Source organism: Bos javanicus, chromosome 18, assembly GCF_032452875.1.
Source record: "Bos javanicus breed banteng chromosome 18, ARS-OSU_banteng_1.0, whole genome shotgun sequence".
Taxonomy (NCBI): Eukaryota; Metazoa; Chordata; class Mammalia; order Artiodactyla; family Bovidae; genus Bos; species Bos javanicus.
Window position 1 is genome coordinate 39544484 of NC_083885.1, and position 21182 is coordinate 39565665.

Below are 21182 nucleotides of genomic sequence, written 5' to 3' on the forward strand. Positions count from 1 at the left end.
GGCACATTTTCCTGTTTCCAGTTGTTCACGACAGCTGGCTTTAGACCTCTTGTGGAACTTTTCTATATTGACACTGTTCACCTTGTTCTCTTTTATTCAGCCATGCTGTTTCCTTGGCTGGCTGATACAGTCTGATTTTTTTCATGCCCCTCTGACCATTTCTCCTGTCTCTTCTTAGCCAGCCCTTTAAAGGTAACTTGTCTCAGGGTCTGTCCTTGGCTACTGCACTTCTCATTTGACACAATCTCATTTACTCCCAGGATCTCACTACACTTCAGTGTCAGCATCACCCAGAGCACCAGTCCAGACTCCCTTCTTTCAGCCTCAGACCTGTGTGTCCAATTTTATAATACACGTTTCCTCCTGCATGTCTCCAAATACCTCAGATATGTGCAAAATGAGATTTATTATCCGCCCCTCCACCAGCACTTTAACTGATTTGTCTTGTTTTCTGTTTCACCTTTTGGTGTTATCATGAGACGATCAGCTCAAGATGGACACCGCTGAAATTCGTGATTCTCAGCCTCATTTGGAGCTTCTCAGTCCTTTCTCTGGATAGGATTTCCTCTCTGATGTCACTTTTGATTCTTCTCTCTGCTCTACTCACATGTTTACTCCATTTCTAAGTCATTTTAATTTTTGCCTCCTAAGTGTATCTGGCTCCTTTTCCTTCCCTTCCAGGTATATCAGTACTCATTGAGGCCCTTATTATTTCCTTTTGGGATAAAATTGCCTCACAGTTTCCTGATTACGCTTCCTTTTAATAATACAGCCACCTCAGCCAGACCTCTTGTATTCAGAGAGTGAGCTCTTTAAAGTGCAAAACCGACATTGTCTCCTCGATGCTCACAAACCCTTCAGTGATCCCCCTACACCTGCAGGATAAGGTCACAGCCTCTGAGAGATGATTAGGTCTTTCCAGCCTTGTTTCTTCTCACTCTGCTCTGTATTTGCTGCTCCAGCATCACCAAACTACTTATTATTTTTTTCTTGCCTCTGTGCTCTAGTGCATGTTGTCAACCTCTTGCTTGACATGCCCGCCACACCTCAGGGCATTGTGCAACATTCTACCACAAATGTCATATTTCTTAGGGGGCTTGCCTTGAAGGGCTTCCTTCACTGAGTAGTCAGAGCAGCTTCTGCATTTCTCTTGCAGCATTTACTTCATTCACTCTGCCTCATTGTACTGATCCATCCATCAGTAGAGACTTTGGGGCTTAGGGAAACTAAGTAACATCTGAAAATAAAATTCCTGTGACTAAGGATCTGCCCAGTGCTCTACTAAGATTTGAATTCATATTCTCAAAGATCTGGCAATTTCCCCTGACATGTTACCTTTTGTTCTTGTTTCCTCACTTTTATTTCTTTGGTTCTTTTTCCCCAGAATTCACTTCTCTTCTCCCCCAGTCATCATCACCTGGGGATATCCTCCTCAGCTTTGAAGATACGTGTACGGTGCCTCATCTTCCTTTAAGGCTTCCTCCCCTCTCTCTCCTGTCCCATCCTGCCACGTGTGTGCTTTTAGTGCTAAAGGTCTTCATATCTTCATTGAGTCCCAACATATTTGATCCAGTATCACACACGTAGGTGCTTCTTTCTCTCCACCTTTCTGTCAGTGACATTCATTGAGCATCTACTGTATTCCAGGCAGCACACCAGGGGTGCCCTGGGGATTGTGCTTCTGCCCTCGGGGAGCACAGGGGTGGATGTGTTACAGACTGGTGACACAGTGTTAGTTCCTCCTCATTCAAAATGATACCCTTTAATCATTTATTTTCTGCAGAAACCTGCTAGAGTGTGTCCCTGACTGGGCCTGTGAAGCAAAGAAGATAGAAATACTAGACGTGAGCTATAATCTCCTGACAGAGGTTCCCATGAGGTATTCATGTGTTAATATATATATTATTTATGCATTTAATTAAATAATTTTCCTATATTTGGGTTGCCTGTCAAGGATGCTTTGATTCATCTGTTCAGTAAACATTGAGTATCTGTTGAGTGCAGGACAGCATGAGTGCTGTAAGGAATACAGTAACACGTCAAGCCTAGTCTTGGCTGGCAAGGAACTTAGTAAGCAGACAGTAAGGGTGACCTGTGCAGAGATAACTGTGATACAGTGTACAAGAGTTGCTGGCAGAGGTCAGTGACTTGTTAGTGATAATAGAATGTTTGTACTGAGTGATTTGTTATGAGCTGGGCAATGTTCTAAGAATTTTACTTTCATTATCTTATTTAATCCTGTGTTAACCTTATTTTATAGGTGCTGTTATTCATCTTACAAATAAGGAAACTAAAGCTTAGAGTGGTTAGATAGTTTGTCCATTGTTGCACTTAACTAGGAAGTGATAGGAGCTGGCGTTTAAATGTAGTCATTCTTACTCCAAAGCCTCACTTTTGGCCACTGTGCTGTATAAATAACATGCCTTAGAAATTCAGAACTTTGAATAATTAGGGGATGCTGTGTGGAGAATACCTGTTTGAATTGACCTTTATAAGATGGTGGGGTTTCTATATGTGGAGGGGAAAAATACAGACATTGGGGGATGAGGGGTGGTACCAAGATGTGTAATGTGAGGTCATTACCTAGCAGAATCTTTAAAAGTATACAGGAGGCTTTGTACATAGTAGGTATGAACATGGCATTAGAGTCAGCCTTTAATCCAAATCCTGAGTATACCATTTACTACGTGTGATGTGAGATCTTTGGCAAACCAAAGTCACTTAACCCTTCTAACCTAATTGTTAAATGGTCTGGCACATTTTAAGAATTGAATAAGTCATAGTTTTTGTTACAATAAATTTTTTAATGAACTTATTATAATTGATTATATTCATGTTGATAAATTCACTGAATTTTCAGTGCTGTCTAGACTTGAAATCTAAATTGATTTATGGCACAAATTGCTTTTTTTGTTTGGGGCTTTTTGTGTTTGGAGCTGTGTGCTTTCATTAGTTCATCTTTCCCCAGAATGACCTGAATGACTTCCTGGTGGGTGGTGGGTAAACATATGGTCGTGGCTGCTTTCTTGGCTCAGGTACCTGTCGATGATTATACTGTCTAGAAGAACACGTTTCTGTACACTTGCTGATTTTAGTTAAAAGCCAAGGGCAGACTCAGGAAGAGAGATTTAAGCCTGTTTTTTGTTTTTGTTGTTGGTGTTTCTTTGTGCTCTGTTCCCTTAGAATCCTTAGTAGCTTGAGTCTTAGGAAACTAATGGTGGGACACAATCATGTGCAGAGCCTTCCCACGCTGGTGGAGCACATCCCTCTGGAGGTGTTGGATGTCCAGCATAACCTGCTCACCAGGCTGCCAGATACTCTCTTCTCTAAGGCCTTAAAGTAAGTGCTGTAGATTTTATTGAGAAGAGCAGGACAATGGGATAAGCAAACTACCTGGACTTGTCATCGGAGTGACCTTTGAAACTATCTTTACAGAGTGTTTACTTCATAGTCCGGCTACAGGTGGACTTATTTGCAGTTTGTATGGAATAAAATATGACACTGTCTTAGGAGGCAGGAAGCTTCAACTCAAAAGGTGAAATAACCATCAAATACTTGGGAAGTTATGATGTTGTAAACAGGTTTCAAGAGCTTGGGAAGGTTCAGGCTTTCATCTCAAAAAAGGAATACAGTTATGATTTTCAAAGAGAGGCTGCAGTGTTCTGATACAGCTTCTTTGGGCACTTTTCAGCTTTTGCCTTAGGAGAAAAGGACATACCACTGAAGTTAATTTAGTTTTTGCTTCTAGCGTTGCCAAACTATCATTAAATTACACTCTTTATCTGCAGGCCTTTTTTACTCCCTGCTTTGAAAACTGTGCATTTAAATGCAACATTGTTCCAAAAGTATTACTTGCTTTCTCATTGTAAATTAACAAATAGATAGTAAATCTTCCTATTTTAATACCCATAATCAGGTTTATTTAACACGTATGTCACCATTCAATGAAAACTAGTTTTTAATTATAGTCTTCTGTAATATGGAGAAGGCAGTATTGTCTTCAATTTAGACATGGAGAAAGCAGGGAGAAGCAGTAGTAATTAACATAAGGCTGCAGGATGCGTACAAAAAGCATTTAGCCCACAAGCGTCTGACTTGTTCTTTGTTTGGCAGCTTTGTTGTTGTTAAGTTGCTCAGTTGTGTCCGACTCTTTGTGACCCCGTGGACTGCAGCATGCCAGGCTTTTGGCAGCTTATACATCTCTTAATGTATGATATATTTGGTTGGATTTTCCTAAAAATCTTTGGAAATTCTAAAAAATGCATGAAGGAAATTTTCTCTTTGAAAAGTTTACATGGAGTATTAGTGCAGTAACATTTGTTAATTAGCAAGTATTGGTAATGCATTACAATGCCTTTCATTCTGATGAAATCTGAATAAAATTAGTTTACAGCCTTAGAATCTGCAGTAAAGAAGTTACCTAGAGGTTGTAGCAAACTGTCAATAATATTTACTAGTATCTCTGCACAGAGAATTTGGGACATACAAAGATATAGACACACAGTACCCTCAATAACTTAAAAGCTAACTAGAGATACAGATCACACAGTTTGAGGATGACTTGAGAACACATAAGTTTAATAATACATTAACTGCCTTTTATTGACCATGTTCTATATGTACCAAACTCCGTGCTAGGCAGATTTTTAAAATCATACCATGTTTTACTTATTAGATAGGTGAAGGTTAAAGTGAATTATGATATTCAGTGTTGACAAAAGTATGAGCCAACGCATTCTTTGTATCCTTCTTGTGGGAGTATAGTTTGTTATAGCCTTTCTGGAGCTGATTTTGGCAATATATGTATAAAAATCTTAAAGATATATGTAGCCTTTAACCCCTGGAGAAGGCAATGGCACCCCACTCCAGTACTCTTGCCTGGCAAATCCCATGAACGGAGGAGCCTGGTAGGCTGCAGTCCATGGGGTCGCTAAGAGTCGGACACAACTGAGTGACTTCTCTTTCACTTTTCACTGTCATGCGTTGGAGAAGGAAATGGCAACTCACTCCAGTGTTCTTGCCTGGAGAATCCCAGGGATGGGGGAGCCTGGTGGGCTGCCGTCTATGGGGGCGCAAGAGTTGGACACGACTGAAGTGACTTAGCAGCAGCAGCCTTTAACCCCACAGCTTCTGCTCCTGGAAATGTAGCCTAAAGAAATAATTGGGTATGGGCTCAAAGATATTCATTACAATGTTTATAATAACAAACAATTGGAAATAGCCAATATGCCCATAATTAAGGGATTATAGAGGGAGTGGCTAAATAAATAATTCTATTAAAATCAGACAAAAATTTTTCTAAAGGGTGACTTCACAGTTCACATACTTGTGAATGTAATACTCAGCAGCATCCTTTCAGTGGACATACAGACAGAAAAACATGAAGCTGGGTTAGAATCAAGCCAGTTCAGAAGCCCAGGAACTTAACTGGCATGAGTTGAGTAAAAGGAACTTTCATTGGATAAAGTCAAGCAGAGAAAACACCCTGGAGGAAATCATTTTGTCATCAGTTTGGGAGCATGGAAAGGCATTGTTACACACTAAGATGGCATGATGGTTTCCACATCAGAAGGCAGCAAATAGCCATAAAGGAAATGATGGTTTGCATGTGTCTGTCAGTCTCAGATACTTGAATGCATCTGCAAATAGTCTGGAGTCTCTGCCATCTGCCTGTGCTGGGGAGGAGAGTCTGAGTGCGTTACAGCTGCTCTACCTGACCAACAACCTCCTGACAGATCAGTGTGTGCCCGTCCTGGTGGGGCATCCGCACCTGCGCATCCTGCATCTTGCAAACAACCAGCTACAGACGTTTCCTGCAAGGTAAACAGATCCAGACTCTGATTGTTTCAGACATGTAACATGATTCCACATTTGTCAGACTATGTCACAGATCTTTTACTGGGTGCTCTTACTTTATCTTGATCGACTTACTGATCCCTTACTTGAATGAGAAGGTCTGTTTGTACCCTTTTGTAAGTATCATTAACCACAGAGGTTGTGGTTAAAATGTGTTTAATTCTTAGTATATGGGTTGAATGTCTGCTGTATGTCAAGACCTGTGTACATACTAGGGAGACAATGATAATTAAGTTGCAGTCTCTGTCCTCAAGGAACTTGAATTTAAATTAGGGAAATAAACGAGTATTATAATATTGGCAGTTGCAGTGCAGTGTAATAAATGCAGGATGTTAAAGATATGTGCAGGTAGCTGCACTGCAGAGATGAATAATATTCAGCCAGGCTACATTTATAAGACATAAGAGAGACATTTGGTATTGTCAAAGTTTTAAACAGCATCAGTGGAGAAATAAGTATCTTCCAAAATACCTTTGACTAAAAAATTTTTTTAGAAAATTTGACGCCAGAAAAATCCATGAAGGTAGTTTCTAAAAATCGTGTTTTCAAAATCTAAACACATAAGAAAGTGACATTTGATATAATTTGAGTGAAATTATATATATATCATAAAATTATATCATTTGATACAATTTGAATGAAAACTTTTTTTCCTAGTTTTGTTTTACAAATTTTCTTAGAAATGTGCTAAACACAGAAAACACAGAGATTGTAATTTTTGTGATTGTTTATAAAATATTTAGAGCTTATAGAAGACAAGTGCAATAAACTTGATTGCTTCCTTGAAAGAACTTGAACAATAGCTTTTAAAGTGAATGCAGAATCTTAATTTCAAGATGTGATAGATCTCTTGAAATCCTAGCAGATTAGTTCATTTGGCCTCAAATATGTTCAGATGAAGTGAAAATGACACATCACTGATAAGTTATATGAGTTTATGAAGCTCTTGGGAAATACCAGATGTAATACTCTTGAAACTTATGAAGTCCTCCTAATTTGATGACACTTACTGTTGGACTAGCTCAGTTCAGTTCAGTCGCTCAGTCGTGTCCGACTCTTTGCGACCCCATGAATTGTAGCACGCCAGGCCTCCCTGTCCATCACCAACTCTCGGAGTTCACTCAAACTCATGTCCATTGAGTCGGTGATGCCATCCAGCCATCTCATCCTCTGTCGTCCCCTTCTCCTCCTGCCCCCAATCCCTCCCAGCATCAGAGTTTTTTCCAGTGAGTCAACTCTTCTCGTGAGGTGGCCAAAGTACTGGAGTTTCAGCTTTAGCATCATTCCTTGCAAAGAACACCCAGGACTGATCTCCTTTAGAATGGACTGGTTGGATCTCCTTGCAGTCCAAGGGACTCTCAAGAGTCTTTTCCAGTACCACAGTTCAAAAGCATCAATTCTTCAGCGCTCAGCTTTCTTCACAGTCCAAATCTCACATCCATACATGACCACTGGAAAAACCATAGCCTTGACTAGACAGACCTTAGTTGGCAAAGTAATGTCTCTGCTATCTAGGTTGGTCATAACTTTCCTTCCAAGGAGTAAGCGTCTTTTAATTTCATGGCTGCAGTCACCATCTGCAGTGATTTCGGAGCCCAAAAAATAAAGTCTGACACTGTTTCCACTGTTTCCCCATCTATTTCCCATGAAGTGATGGGACCAGATGCCATGATCTTAGTTTTCTGAATGTTGAATTAGAGTAATCTGAATATAGATAATAAAACTAAGTGGAATTCAGGAGCAGAGTATTAAGGAAAATATGTGTTCTAACCTGAATCGTAAGTCTGCTGTCATCTCCTGAACAGCGTTATAATTGCATGGGCACAGTCCAAGGCTTCTGTTTCCTTTGGACTGTGTTCAGAATCCAGCACAGTTCTGGGTACGCAGTAAGAGTCTGATTGAGATATAGATGCTGTGTCTCTGTGTAAGAGAAAAACATGAGGTTTGGACATTGGAACACCTTAAATACATATGATTTAAGTTTTTTTAAAAGTTATAAAACAGTACATGTAATAAGCATCATGTTTTAATTAAAAAAAAAAAAATAGGGTTTCATGCATTTAAAAGGACAAGAATACTCACCACCAAATTGTCATCGGAGATTAAATCTGGTCATGGGGTTAAAAGTTTTTTTTTATGTTCATCTTTATTTTTCAATATTTTTCAGTGAGTATTATTGTTGTAATAAGAAAGCAATTTTAATTCATGGAATTCAATTATTACAAAGTATTTATCAGTATTCTAGCAATGGAAATTATCTGTGATATATGAAAAGGGCAGAGTTAATGCAAAATCTGCTTATGAAAAATTTGACAGGAAATTCAGCAAAATGAAAATAACTTTTTCAGATTGGTGGTGGTACTCTGGATTTATTTTTTTTATTTTCTGAACTCTCTGTTGTTGGCTTCCCTAGTAGACCAGTGGTAAAGAATCCACCTGCAATGCAGGAGACGTGGGTTTGATCCCTGGATCAGGAAGATTCCCTGGAGAAGGAATACCCACTCTAGTGAATCTTGCGTCCAGAATCCCATGGACAGAGGAAACTGGGAGACTGCAGTCCATGTGGTCACAAAGAGTCAGACTTGACTTAGCAAGTAAATAGCAATAACAAACTTTCTGTTACAGCAGTTTATTATCTTTACAGTTTGAAAAAATCTAGATAAAGGTGTTAGGCCCTCTGAAGCTATTCTGCTTACTGCATAGAAAGCTTGGCTTACTCCAGTGGGACAGTGTGAATGGCCTGCATCACAGCCCATGGCACAGGGTTGTGTTTATGCTCGGCACTCGATAATGTTTATGGAAGCTGGATTATGTTATGAATAACTATGGAAATTAAAACTGAAAGAAATGTTAGTGATAATTTAGTACAACTTTTTATTTTATAGCTGAGGATATTGATGTCCACTGACACTAACTTACCCAGTATTTTGCTACCAGTTAGTGGCAAAGCAGTACTGTAATTAGTCGACTGGTTAACCCTGGGAAGATGTTCCTGCCCTGAAGATCCAGCAGCTGCAGTAGAACCATGGGGCACTCCAGCTCTCAAAGTGCACTGAGAGGGAGGCAAATGAGGCTGCAGATGAGGCTGAGGCTCAGTGGGAACATTCGTTCACCGTGGTGGCTGTTCATTATGGCCAGTTAATCAGACCACAGGCTGGTCCCATCTGTACTCTGGCTGCTGTAGAACTTGCTTGGCAGCTGCTTGTTTAGGTGCAGTATGGTATTTTGGTGTTTCTTTTTCAGCAAACTAAATAAATTGGAGCAGTTGGAGGAACTAAACCTAAGTGGTAACAAGCTTAAAACCATCCCCACGACCATTGCGAACTGCAAAAGGCTGCACACTCTGGTGGCCCACTCCAACCACATCAGTATTTTTCCAGAAATACTGCAGTTGCCTCAGATCCAGGTACTTCTGTTTGCTGTGTCCTGGGGTGATGGCTGGAGTGTGACTCCTAAGAAAGTGGCAGTTTGGGATCACAGTATATTTAATCGACTCTTGGGAAGAAATGAAATTCCCTTTGAGGATATAGTGGGAGTTTGAACGTTAGGGAGTTAAGAATTAACTTAATCTCTCCCTTTTCCTTTCAGTTTGTAGACCTAAGTTGCAATGACTTGACTGAAATCCTGATTCCAGAGGCTCTGCCTGCTACTTTACAAGACCTGGACCTGACTGGAAATACAAATCTTGTTCTGGAACACAAGACACTGGACACATTTAGGTAGGAAGACTTCTGTAGTTGAATCCACGTGTGCTTTTACTCCCACCAGCCTTGTGTGGTTCTTCATAATGACTCTGCAGACCTCAGTTTATTAAAGCTGTAGGATGACTTAGGTCATAAAGTCCCTCGGTTCTCTTCTTTGATCCAGTTTGTGTTGGGTGTACTGTCCAACAGTCAAGCTCAGCATCATGTTTGCTGCTCAGCTGCACCCCAGTACCTTTATAGGGGGCTACATCCCACAGGCTTGCAAAGCCTATACTTGCCCAGCCTCATGACCAAAGAAAAAGCCCAGAGGTGGCAACAGAGACATCATGGTTTAAAGGGTAGGGGGTTCAAACCCATCTTAGTCATGAGGTGGGGTGTAAGTGTTCTGTGCACATTCATCTTGTTGTGTCTTACCGGATCACGGTCTCAGAGGAATCTTATGTTGACATTCTGTGATTTGTTTATGTCAAACCGTTTATGTTTATGAGTATCATGGCCATGAAGACTGAGAAAATTCTCTAGACATCTGGGAACAGATCTAATGCTGAAAGCTAGGCCATGTTGTTCTCCTGGTTTGACATAAACAAATCACAGAATGTCAACATCAGATAAGATTCCTCTGAGACCGTGATCCGGTAAGACACTTGTTTGAACCAAGGTCCTAGAGCAACACCACCATGTGCAGCAGATGGCGTGCAGGACACGGTAGTATCTACTACAGACGGAGAGGGCATCGGTTACCTGGGAAACAGCAGAGGAGCACGCCCCCTCACCGTGCCTTTGATAAACTGTCACAGTAGAGATAGTTCACATCTAAAGATCAGAACAGTCACTAGCTAGGGCTGGGTGAAGTGGTGGGAGATCAGGGGTGGGGTGGGGCCTTATGTATGAGTTTATGATTAGGCTCTCTGATTAAGAGGGGAAGGTCAGTCGGGTGAGTAGGGTGTGAGTGAGACAGGAATTGGTCAAGCAGGGGAGGTACAGAGAGCAAGAGAACAGCTATCTTGAGTGGTCTGATCATATAGCAGGCATAGGTAATTTAGGTGGCACAGATTACATTGTGTTATCTCTTAAGACAGTGCAGAATCACTCACTGTACCAAGAGTTCACTGTATCAAAATACTTCAACTAAGTAGACAGTTGGTTGAAACTAGAAATTTTTGTTGTGCTTAGTTTTTGAGTGAAATGAATGGCATCAGTTATTACAAAATTGGCCCGTATGTCTTCCTCCTACCCCTTTTCTTTCTTTTTCTTCCTTCTTGGTCTGTGGGTCAGCATACTACTTTCTTGGGTCTCTCTGGAAATGAGTCTTGGTATGTCAACAGATTATTTTGTAAAAACAAATTATTGTTGGGATAGCTTTTGTAAAATAGAGACACATGTAAGGTTTAAACCTCCCTTCCTCCACTTCCCACAGCCATATCACCACCCTGAAAATTGATCAGAAACCTTTGCCAACAACTGATTCTACAGTTACATCAACCTTTTGGAGCCACGGACTGGCTGAGATGGCAGGACAGAGAAACAAGTGAGTATCATGGCCATGAAGACTGAGAAAATTCTCTTGACATCTGGGAACAGATCTAATGCTGAAAGCTAGGCCATGTTGTTCTCCTGGTTTGACATAAACAAATCACAGAATGTCAGCATCAGATAAGATTCCTCTGAGACCGTGATCTGGTAAGACACAACAAAATGAATGTGCACAGAATACTCAAACCCCACCTCATGACTAAGATGAGTTACTGCTCCTTTCTTTATCAATCACAGCTTTGTCCCCATGCTAACCTTCTTTCCCTGTAGTTAAGATTTGTTGATTATCAACCATAGAATAGCTCTGCTTTCTTTTTTTTTTTTTTAACTTTTTTAAACATTTTTTTCTCTTATTAATATGTATATTTTAAAATTTTTGGCTGCACCGTGAGGCAGGTCCCTGACTGAGGATCAAACCTGTACTCCCTGCCTTAGAAGGCAGATTCTTAACCACTGGACCAACAGGGAAGTCCCAGAATAGCCCTGCTTTCTGACAGCACCCAATCTAGTATGACCCCCCACTTTGTTAGACTTGCCCCAAAGTGATCCAGCCAAACCCAAATCCTGTACTAGTTTTTTTCCAGTACCCGCTAATATACTCCTGAGTCCCATGGTGTGCTTTCTCTTGTTGTTACATGATAAACCCAACTTGTTGAGCTCCAAGTGTGTTGTACACTTTGGGGAAGTCTTTGACTAAAGAGTGTTGATAGTAGGCCTTTATCACTACTGAGAAAAAACATCTTTCTAGCCTTCTGTAACATTGAAGTGAAGTGAAGTGAAGTCGCTCCGTCGTGTCCAACTCTTTGCAACCCCATGGACTGTAGCCTACAAGGCTCCTCTGTCCATGGAATTTTCCAGGCAAGAGTACAGGAGTGGGTTGCCGTTTCCTTCTCCAGGTCTGTAATACATTACAGAAGGTAATTATATTACCTTCGCAATATTACATTGCTCCTGAATGTGGCTGAATTCCCCCATTTCTTATGACATCAACTCTTTAAGATGTTGCTTACTTACCTTCTGTGTAACACTTTTTACATGTGTAGATGGGGATTTACCACTATTCTTCTCCACTCTCAATCAGCACTTAATTTTTAATTTTTTAATTTTTGGGGGGCACCACATGGCATACAAGATCTTAGTTCCCTGACCAGGGATCAAACCTGTGTTCCCTGTGTTGGAAGTGCATCCTAACCACAGGACTGCTAGGAAATTCTCTTCCTTTTTTAAAGAAGGCTCCCTGGAGAAGAATGCTTTGCCAACGACTTTCTCTGTCTTTCTTCTGTTTCTGTGATAGGTTATGTGTATCTGCTCTAGCTGTGGATAACTTTGCAGAGGGGGTGGGAGCTGTGTATGGCATGTTTGATGGTGACCGGAATGAGGAGCTCCCTCGCCTTCTCCAGTGTACCATGGCAGATGTGCTTTTGGAAGAGGTACAGCAGTCAACAAATGACACAGTTTTCATGGCTAACACCTTCTTGGTATCTCACAGGTAAGCAGGTGGGCTGGTCTGGGTCTCAAGTACAGGAGCAAGGTGAGATCTTGATTTTTGTCTCATGACCGTTCTGTCCATCAGCATGGAACATGGGGACTGTGGCTCTTTAAAGAGCCTGTGGGAGCCGTCTGTTTTCTCTCTTGAAACCAAAGGCTGCTGAGAATCTGGAAAGCCCAGACAGCATGTGTAATAGGTTATGTATGTATTATGTGCATTTCGGGGAAGGAAGGTGGTTAAGCCTCTATAAGATTCTCCTAAGGGTCAGTGATCTACAGAGGTTAAGCACTCATCAGATTCTTGTTTTTAAAATACTTATTATTGAGGATTTACCAACTAATCTCCTCGCTGATGCCTAAGCCACTTAAAGGCAAACACCCTATAAACCAAACTGGCTAACAGAGCATCTTGCCCAGCAGGTGGGCTGCTTAAAGCATACGTACAACTGAGAGAGTGACCCTTGGCATACTCAAGGTTCGGATGGAACAGCCTGGAGCCCAAGCTGGTTTCACCTGTCATTATAACACAAAGATGTTGGGAAAGAAGTCTATTTTTCAGTAATAGAATTGAGCCTAGGGACTTGGCAAAATAAAGCATTTGGGAAGGGAAACTCAATTTATGAAGCATTTCCCAAGAGCTGGGCACAGTTTCAAGCATTTTTCATACTGTATCTTTAATTTTCTAAATAAGCCGAGGAGGTGAGTATTTTAATCGGAAAAATTTCTTGGAGCATTAATTTGCTGAAGATCTATAGCCCATAAATGGGAGAGCTGGAATCTGAAACCAGATCTTTCTGATAGCATCTGCTCTGTGCTTAGCATTGTGTACCAAGTGCTGGGGTTTAGGGGTAGACAACATGTGCATGGGAGAAATAGAAGGAAAACTGTGGGCCTTCTTTTGGGGAACTTACAACCCAAGTAAGTGGTTCAGAGTGTTGTTCTAGGACCAGAAGCCTCAGCATCACCAGAAGCTTGGTGGAATGTAGATTACTGGGCCAGCCCTTTGCCCACTAAATGAGAAACTTAACAAGCACTTCAGATGATTCTGATTTGCTTCAGTTAGAAGCCACTGAGTTAGGTCATTGCCGATTATGATCAATCAGAAGCAGCAGAGAAAGTTACCTCTTCATTGATTTTTTAGCTAAGAGTAGAAGGCAAAGCTCTCTTCACCATCATCACTCATATCAAGATGGATGAGGGTGAGGTGGGTTCATGGTCAACAGAAAAACGAGGAAGTCTTGGATATGAAGGACCGCTGCTTTCTTCTAAAACTAGCCATTTTCATTTTCTTTTCTTTCTAAACAGGAAATTAGGAATGGCTGGCCAGAAACTAGGCTGTTCAGCTCTCCTTTGTTACATCCGTCCTGACACTGCCGATCCAATGAATAGCTTTAGCTTGACTGTGGCTAATGTTGGCACATGCCAAGCAGTCCTGTGTCGAGGTGGGAAGCCAGTGCCACTCTCTAAAGTCTTCAGCCTGGAACAGGATCCAGAGGAGGCTCAGAGGGTGAAGGACCAAAAAGCCATCATAACAGAGGTAAATCTTACTCTCCACCAGTCACTTCTACTCCTCTAATCTAATGAATGCTATTCTACATAGAACAACGAAAGTCCATTTTATTCCTATCAAGCCTTGTAAATTGTACTCAATCCAGATAATAGTAACAGAAGACAATCTAATGAGCAGCTAATGACTAGCAGAAAGAAAGAGCAAAGTAATTAGAAATGAAAAATCCTAAATTGTGGTCTTTAGACTTATACCTAACATGTAAAATAAATGTAAATGTCCCCCTTGGTTAATTTTCATCTGGTTTTTTATTCCAAAACACAAGAAGAAAAAGTTTATAGTTTGACATCCCTGTTCTGAAGTGCAAAGTTTCACAGTAGTTTTCCTGTTTATGGCTGAATATATTCTGGTATTGTTTTGTTTGTTTTTTTTTTAATAAAGAAGCATCAGTATTTCTAGTATTTCATAACTCTTCTCCTTTTTCAGACATTAACATAGGACTTTTGCTTTCAAAGAGACTTTAGCAATTACATGTGAACATTGTTTACTACAAAGCAGAATTTTGTTCAAATCTTCTGCCCATATTTAATTGTTTATTTCTTGACTGTTGAGTTCTTTGTGTATTTTGGATACAAGTCCTTATCAGAAATGTTTTGCAAATATTTTCCCAGTCTGTGGCATGTCTTTCATTCCTTTAGTAGTGTCTTTTGCAGAGCAGAAGTCTTTAGTTTAATGAAGTCCCACTTACCAATTTTCTCCCTCATGGGTCATGCTTTTGGTATTGTATTTAAAAACTCATTGCCAAACCCAAAGTCACCTAGATTTTCTTCTGTGTTGTCTTCTAGAAGTTTTGTCTTTTACATTTAGATCTGTGATTTATTTTGAATTAATTTTTTTTGTAATAAGTGTAGCTTGCTCCATGTCCAGATTTTTTTTTTTTTTTTTGGACATGTAAATGTCCAGTTGTCCCAGCAGTAAATTGCCTTAGCTCCTTGTCAAAGATCAGTGGACTCTTATTTGTATGGGTCCACTTCTGGGCTGTCCTGTCAGAATTTTACAATAAGGACTGTCTAAAAGATTCCATCCGAGGAAGCACAAAACCAAAAAATTATCCTGCTAATGTGGTTGATGCTATGAAGATTCTGGAACTATGATCTTAGGAGGGTCTTTCAGTCAGAACAAGTGAAAGATAAAAGATAACTTTTTATTTGATTAGTCTATTACAGAATTTAATTAATGCTGTTAAGATTTTTCTTAGGGAGTCCTAGACAAGTAGGAAACATTTTTATAATTATAGACATGTATTGTTTGTTTGTTACCTGCTTAAGTATTATACTTTTTGTTTTGTTTAACCTTCACAATAACCCCCATGAAAGAAGTGCTTTTATTTTTATTTCACAGATGAGGAAAATAAAATTACAAATTTTTAGAGTTTGTGACAAGTTCTGATAAATAAAGGTGCCAGGATTTTCACCCAAAGAATGACTACAGCTATGAAATTAATATATTGAGGGCTTAGGTGGTTTTGTTTGGTTTTCTCTTAAGAAATCAGTATGAAGCATCTGGCAGATGAACATGCCTAGCTTGCAACCAGGGTTATTCCTTTTCCTCTGAGTTTAGAATTATATCATTCTTGATACGACCTTTAGAGAGTAGGTAAATTATGCCATGGATTCAGACTTTCCTTTTCTAGGCCAAATAACTTCAGGGATTATTCAGTGCTTTAGCTATAAAGATTCTCTTACCCAGTTAATATCTTCAGTCCCAACTTTCAGTCCCAACTCTGCCTTTGTTATTTATTTATTTGGCTGTGGTGGGTCTTAGTTGCAGCATATGGGATCCAGTTGCCTGACCAGGGATTGAATCTGGGCCCCCTGGATTGGTAGTGTGGAGTCTTAACCACTGAACCACCAGAAAAATCCCCCAACTCTGCTTTTAAACGAGAAGTCATTTTTAGTGACCCATCTGAGTTTTGGCCCCTGCCAGAATATGAGTGATGGAGAATTAATGATAGTTTTGCTTATTATTTTCCTAACAGATGTTTCTCTATTTAAGAACATGCTGAGGCTTATACTTAATGTTAGAGCAAATATCTTTTGAGATGGAGGTGCCTTTTAACCACTTAATTTTTATTGGTTTTAACTCAGTCCTCTCAACTATTTGTGGTATAATACCCATTTGATATTCTGTCCTTTTGGAATTCTATACATTTATTTCTTGTAAATCCACTTAAAATTGCACAGACTCTAGGAGAAAACCATATACCATGTCAACTCTATTCTGTTGTAGAGCCCTAAGTGTTGTGATCTGGAAAGATGTAAAATTGTGTGTCACTGTTGCTTGTTTCTCAAAGTTTGCATTCTGCTTATCTCTAGGACAACAAAGTGAATGGGGTGACCTGCTGTACCCGGCTGCTGGGCTGTACATACCTCTACCCTTGGATCCTCCCCAAGCCCCACATATCTTCCACTCCACTCACCATTCAGGATGAGCTGCTGATTCTGGGAAACAAAGCGTTGTGGGAACACTTGTCATATACAGAAGCGGTCAATGCAGTACGCCATGTGCAAGACCCATTAGCAGCTGCCAAGAAGCTGTGCACATTATCCCAGAGCTATGGTTGTCAGGATAATGTGGGGGCGATGGTGGTTTATTTGAACATTGGTGAGGAAGGCTGTACTTGTGAAATGAATGGGCTCACGCTCCCAGGTCCTATGGGATTTGCTTCAACCACCATCATCAAAGACCCACCCAAGCCGACCACTCCTTCCTCCAGTAGTGGTATTGCCTCTGAGTTCAGTAGCGAGATGTCCACTTCAGAAGTGAGCAGCGAGGTGGGGTCCACTGCTTCTGATGAACATAACACTGTTGGCCTGGATGCTGGCTTGCTTCCGAGGCCAGAGAGGCGCTGCAGCCTCCACCCAGCACCTACTTCGGGGGTGTTCCAGCGCCAGCCCTCTTGTGCGACTTTCTCGAGTAACCAGTCTGACAATGGCCTGGACAGTGATGATGACCAGCCGGTAGAAGGGGTCATAACAAACGGCAGCAAGGTGGAAGTAGAAGTAGATATCCACTGCTGTCGGGGGAGGGATCTTGAGAACTCGCCCACCCTTCCAGAGAATTCTCCTGCCCCATGCCCTGAGGACCGTTCTAGAGGATCGTTATTTGGGATCCGAAGACAGAACAGTGTGAACAGTGGCATCCTTCTGCCAGTGAGCAAAGACCGGACCGAGTTACAGAAGTCTCCCTCCACTTCCTGTCTCTATGGAAAGAAGCTCTCCAATGGCTCTATTGTACCCCTGGAAGACAGCCTGAACCTCATCGAGGTGGCCACCGAAGCACCCAAGAAGAAAACCGGCTATTTTGCTGCCCCCACTCAGCTGGAGCCAGAGGACCAGTTTGTTATACCTCGTGACCTAGAAGAAGAAGTGAAGGAACAAATGAAACACCACCAGGAAAGCAGGCACGAGCCTGAGCCCAGTGAAGAGGATCGGACCGAGCTCCCGGAGGAGTTTGACACGGCACTGTAGTCCTCCCCCAGGGGCCATGGCATCGCGCGAGGCTGCATGGTGTAGGGTAGGGGACCCTGCCAGGGGCGTTCTGCCTCTGTATCTCAACCACAGATGAGAGGGGGCTGGATCTCGGAGGTGGAAATGGTGAGAGCTGTCAGGGTCTTGCTCTGGATAAGCTAGTCAACACCATCAGTGTTAAGTTTCATGTTTAACCTGCATAGGGATCCCCAGGTTCCTGGGGAGCAGGTGGGCATTACTCTGTATCAGTCTTGCCACCTGCCGTTAACCCTTTCTCTCCTAGGATAATTTTGAGAATTTGCCTGCCTGGGCAGGAAAGGGACTATTTCTGTGGAGGAATAACTGAAGATTGGTTCCTTTTACTGATTGCTGCTGATAGATCTCTGTGACAGAGAAATCACCTTCTATCTCAACCTGATGGGGTGTGATGTGTCTAGTCACATGGCTTTTCCTTCTTCTCTACGAGAATACAGCCTATTGAAATGATGTTTATTGGAAATGTAGAACCAATCAAACAGATAATTTATGTTTGTGATGTAATGAGAGCACTTTCCACTGACTGTGAACTTTTTATTTTCAAATCTGCGCTCGAGCCAGTCTTCTTAGAGGCAGCCCAGATCCTTTGTCCATAGGCAGGATGATCATCGGGAGTTGGGGCCAGCTGTGAGGGTACGAGGAAGGGCCCTGGGAAATGGACTGTTGGATGTCAGACTGTGAAAGTTCCTGAGAAACAGGGGCGTAGGATCTTCTTTGGGGGATGAAGATGGGGAAGGGGTGAGGAACAAGACTACTTCCCCCAAATCACAAAAAGAGAATAACTGACAAATGCGACACCTGATAGGAATCTCCCAGAAGATCACAAGAGAGGCATTTGGGGATTGGCCTCTTTCCATAACATGAGGTGGAGATGGCAGTCAGCCTTCTAGTACGCAGGGCCCAAGGCTGATGCTGCTGCTCACATCCAAGTAACCTTGAGTTACAGCAGATGACTCTGAACAGACTGAGGCTGAATGAGCACAGATGGATGGATAGAGCTTCCAGTTAGACAAGTTCCTTCTCTCATTCTCAAGCCTAGAGATGGTTTTCTAAAACATGAGGAGTGAGTTGAAGTTTCAACTTTTAATGGTTAACAGAGTCTTCTGAAAATGCTTATCCACCTCACATGGCTTCACAGTACTGGGCTCAATTTCTGAAGAACTTGATTGAGAAAATCCTAAGCTTACAGAAAACCTGGTTTACTGATTTTTTTTTTTTTTTGCACATTCCATGTAAGCCTAGCAAAATGCAGTTCCTTCCATATTTCTGTTCCATTGCCTTTTCCTACAAAGTTTTGACATTGCTTAATTTTACCCAGTGGGGAATGTGCTTTGAATTTTTAGAATACTTTGACAATTGAAAATAGAGTAGAATCATTTTTAATCTGTTTCATGAGAAATGAAATGTTAAAGATAGGGTTGATCTATACATACATATGTTGGGGGTTTTATTTTAAGTTTTGCTGAAGCAGTAGTAGAAAACCAGTGACCTCTCCACAGATAGTTAGGTATCCTCATCTTCTCAGAGGTCTGTACCCATGTGTATGTGTCAGTGGGGTACACACTCTTGGAAGATACCATACCAATGAGTGTCTGGTGTTCACCCTCTCTAAGATATGAATTTGAGTTCCCAAATTGTCAGGAACACTTTTTTCTGTGTCAAACTACTTGTTAGCTACTGAAAAATTTTAGAACTCAGGTCTTGATTTGAAGTGAGGAACATAATATGGTTCATACAAAGTTCAGGTGCTGTAAGAAAGATGGGAACAATAGTGTGTTGCCGCCTTATTTTTTTATGGGAAAATGGGGGGAAAATGAAGGAAAAATGAAGGGAAAACCCAAGATGATAGTGATGAAAATTATTTTGGGACGATACCACTTTAATAGTATAGTCTTTTTAAAATTGTCCTTTATCTGTGAACTGTTTCTTGTCTCTCTGTTTCCCACCCTACACTAATTGGAACCACTACAAAGCCCAGTCATGAAACTACTTAACTGAAAGTAAATGTATTTACTTTGTAATCAGAAGAACCTTCAAATTCCCAGTGTTCTTTTATGTTTATGTCCCAGGTTTATGTTCAGGAAACGTTAGGTTGTATGAAAATCTTTAATATAGGCTGTACCAAAACCGATTGCTCTTTTCTTTTGTAAGTTCCTTTGATTCATGTCCCTCTATAATTGCTATTTGTTAAAACAGAGGATGAAAAGGCCATAGCCCATCACCAAAAATACACAGAACCCTCTTGACCTATGAAGTCATTTACACTTACTGTGTGAGCTGATTAGGTTGTCAGGTGGTAAAAGCCAGTAATCTGTCTCCAGGTGAATGTAATCTGCTTCCCAGGACTTTACCCAGAGGACACGTTCCCCAGGTGGGCAGAGGCCTGTTGATCTCTAGCCCAGAGGTCCCGGGCTCTGCACGATACTCAGGTCCCTGTGTGTACCTCCCATTTAATGGAGCTGTTTAAGAGAGTTTCTGAAAGAACATCACTCCTGCTTATGGGAGTAGTCCAGGAGTCCCATGGAAGAAAGAAAACTATACAAGTCTTGGCAGCCATGGTATTTTTATTCTTATCCAGATGGATTGGAAATGTATTTGAAAATTTGAATGCTAGTATGTCATAGAGCTACCGTGATACCATAGAGTCATTGAATTATTACTCCTCATTCAAGTGAGGGCTTTCTTATACTACTGTAGAGTGTATGTGCAATAAGTTGATGAATTCATTTTCTTGATGTATAGAAGAGCCAACACGAGCAGCTTGGTAATCATTGGGTGCTATTTTAATTGTTTGTAGCGAGTGCTATTTTTTAGGAGATGGAGCCAGTTAGATTTGGCTGATCTGCTGAATATCAGATGATGCCCTTCTTTCCGTGTCAGCTCTCAGCAAAAGCAGGTACTTGGAAGCCACAGGCTCCCCTCCTCTGTCTACTCAATAATCACTAATGAAGAGACCTCCACAAGGGAGCACTTGGCTGTTGTCGATAAACATACCAATTATTAAATAGTCTCCAAGCCATTCAGTGATGTCTGCAGCATCACTCTAGAACTGTCTTGTGTCACTTTTTTACTTCCCTCTGGGCGGGGCCTCTCAGACTCCCTCGTTCATGGAGGCAAGTTAATCTTTCTCTCCAGTTAGTGACTTTTGCCCCATAGTTGGGTAAGCACTTCCTAGACTGAGAAAAGCAGCTACAGTAAATCCTGCTCTGTTTCCCTCATTTGGTGACCATTCAATCACACATAAGCTCCTTGTATTCTAAATTTCATGCACTTCTCCCAGATGCTATAGGGTTTTCTCTCACTGTTGCCAGTGGAGGTCATCCAGACAGTGAGTTCATATCTTATGGTTTTGTGCAATCATTGTCGTATTGTAGTCCTAAGACTCATTATAGTGTATTTTTGATATTTTTGAAATGTGTTAAATTTTTTAATTCAATAATATGAGCCAGAGCATGTTGCAGCAAATCTATTGTTTGTAAAAAAAATAAAAATAACGATAACAATAATAATAAATAAAATAAAATGGAA

General features: G+C 41.0%; 1 protein-coding gene across 4 annotated transcripts in view; it reads left to right on the forward strand.

Moving 5' to 3' along the window:
* Window positions 1-21182, forward strand: part of PHLPP2 (PH domain and leucine rich repeat protein phosphatase 2) — a 64840-nt gene extending 43658 nt beyond the window's left edge. For 2 of the 4 annotated variants that reach the window (XM_061387800.1, XM_061387803.1), the window contains 9 exons: window positions 1784-1879; window positions 3184-3339; window positions 5620-5820; window positions 9100-9262; window positions 9445-9575; window positions 10978-11088; window positions 12388-12582; window positions 13887-14118; window positions 16464-21182. In XM_061387800.1, coding sequence (XP_061243784.1) covers window positions 1784-1879; window positions 3184-3339; window positions 5620-5820; window positions 9100-9262; window positions 9445-9575; window positions 10978-11088; window positions 12388-12582; window positions 13887-14118; window positions 16464-17618 — 2440 coding nt within the window. In that variant the 3' untranslated portion in view covers window positions 17619-21182. The remainder of the gene's footprint in view (window positions 1-1783; window positions 1880-3183; window positions 3340-5619; window positions 5821-9099; window positions 9263-9444; window positions 9576-10977; window positions 11089-12387; window positions 12583-13886; window positions 14119-16463) is intronic. The other 2 variants (XM_061387802.1, XM_061387801.1) reach the window with 2 other exon arrangements.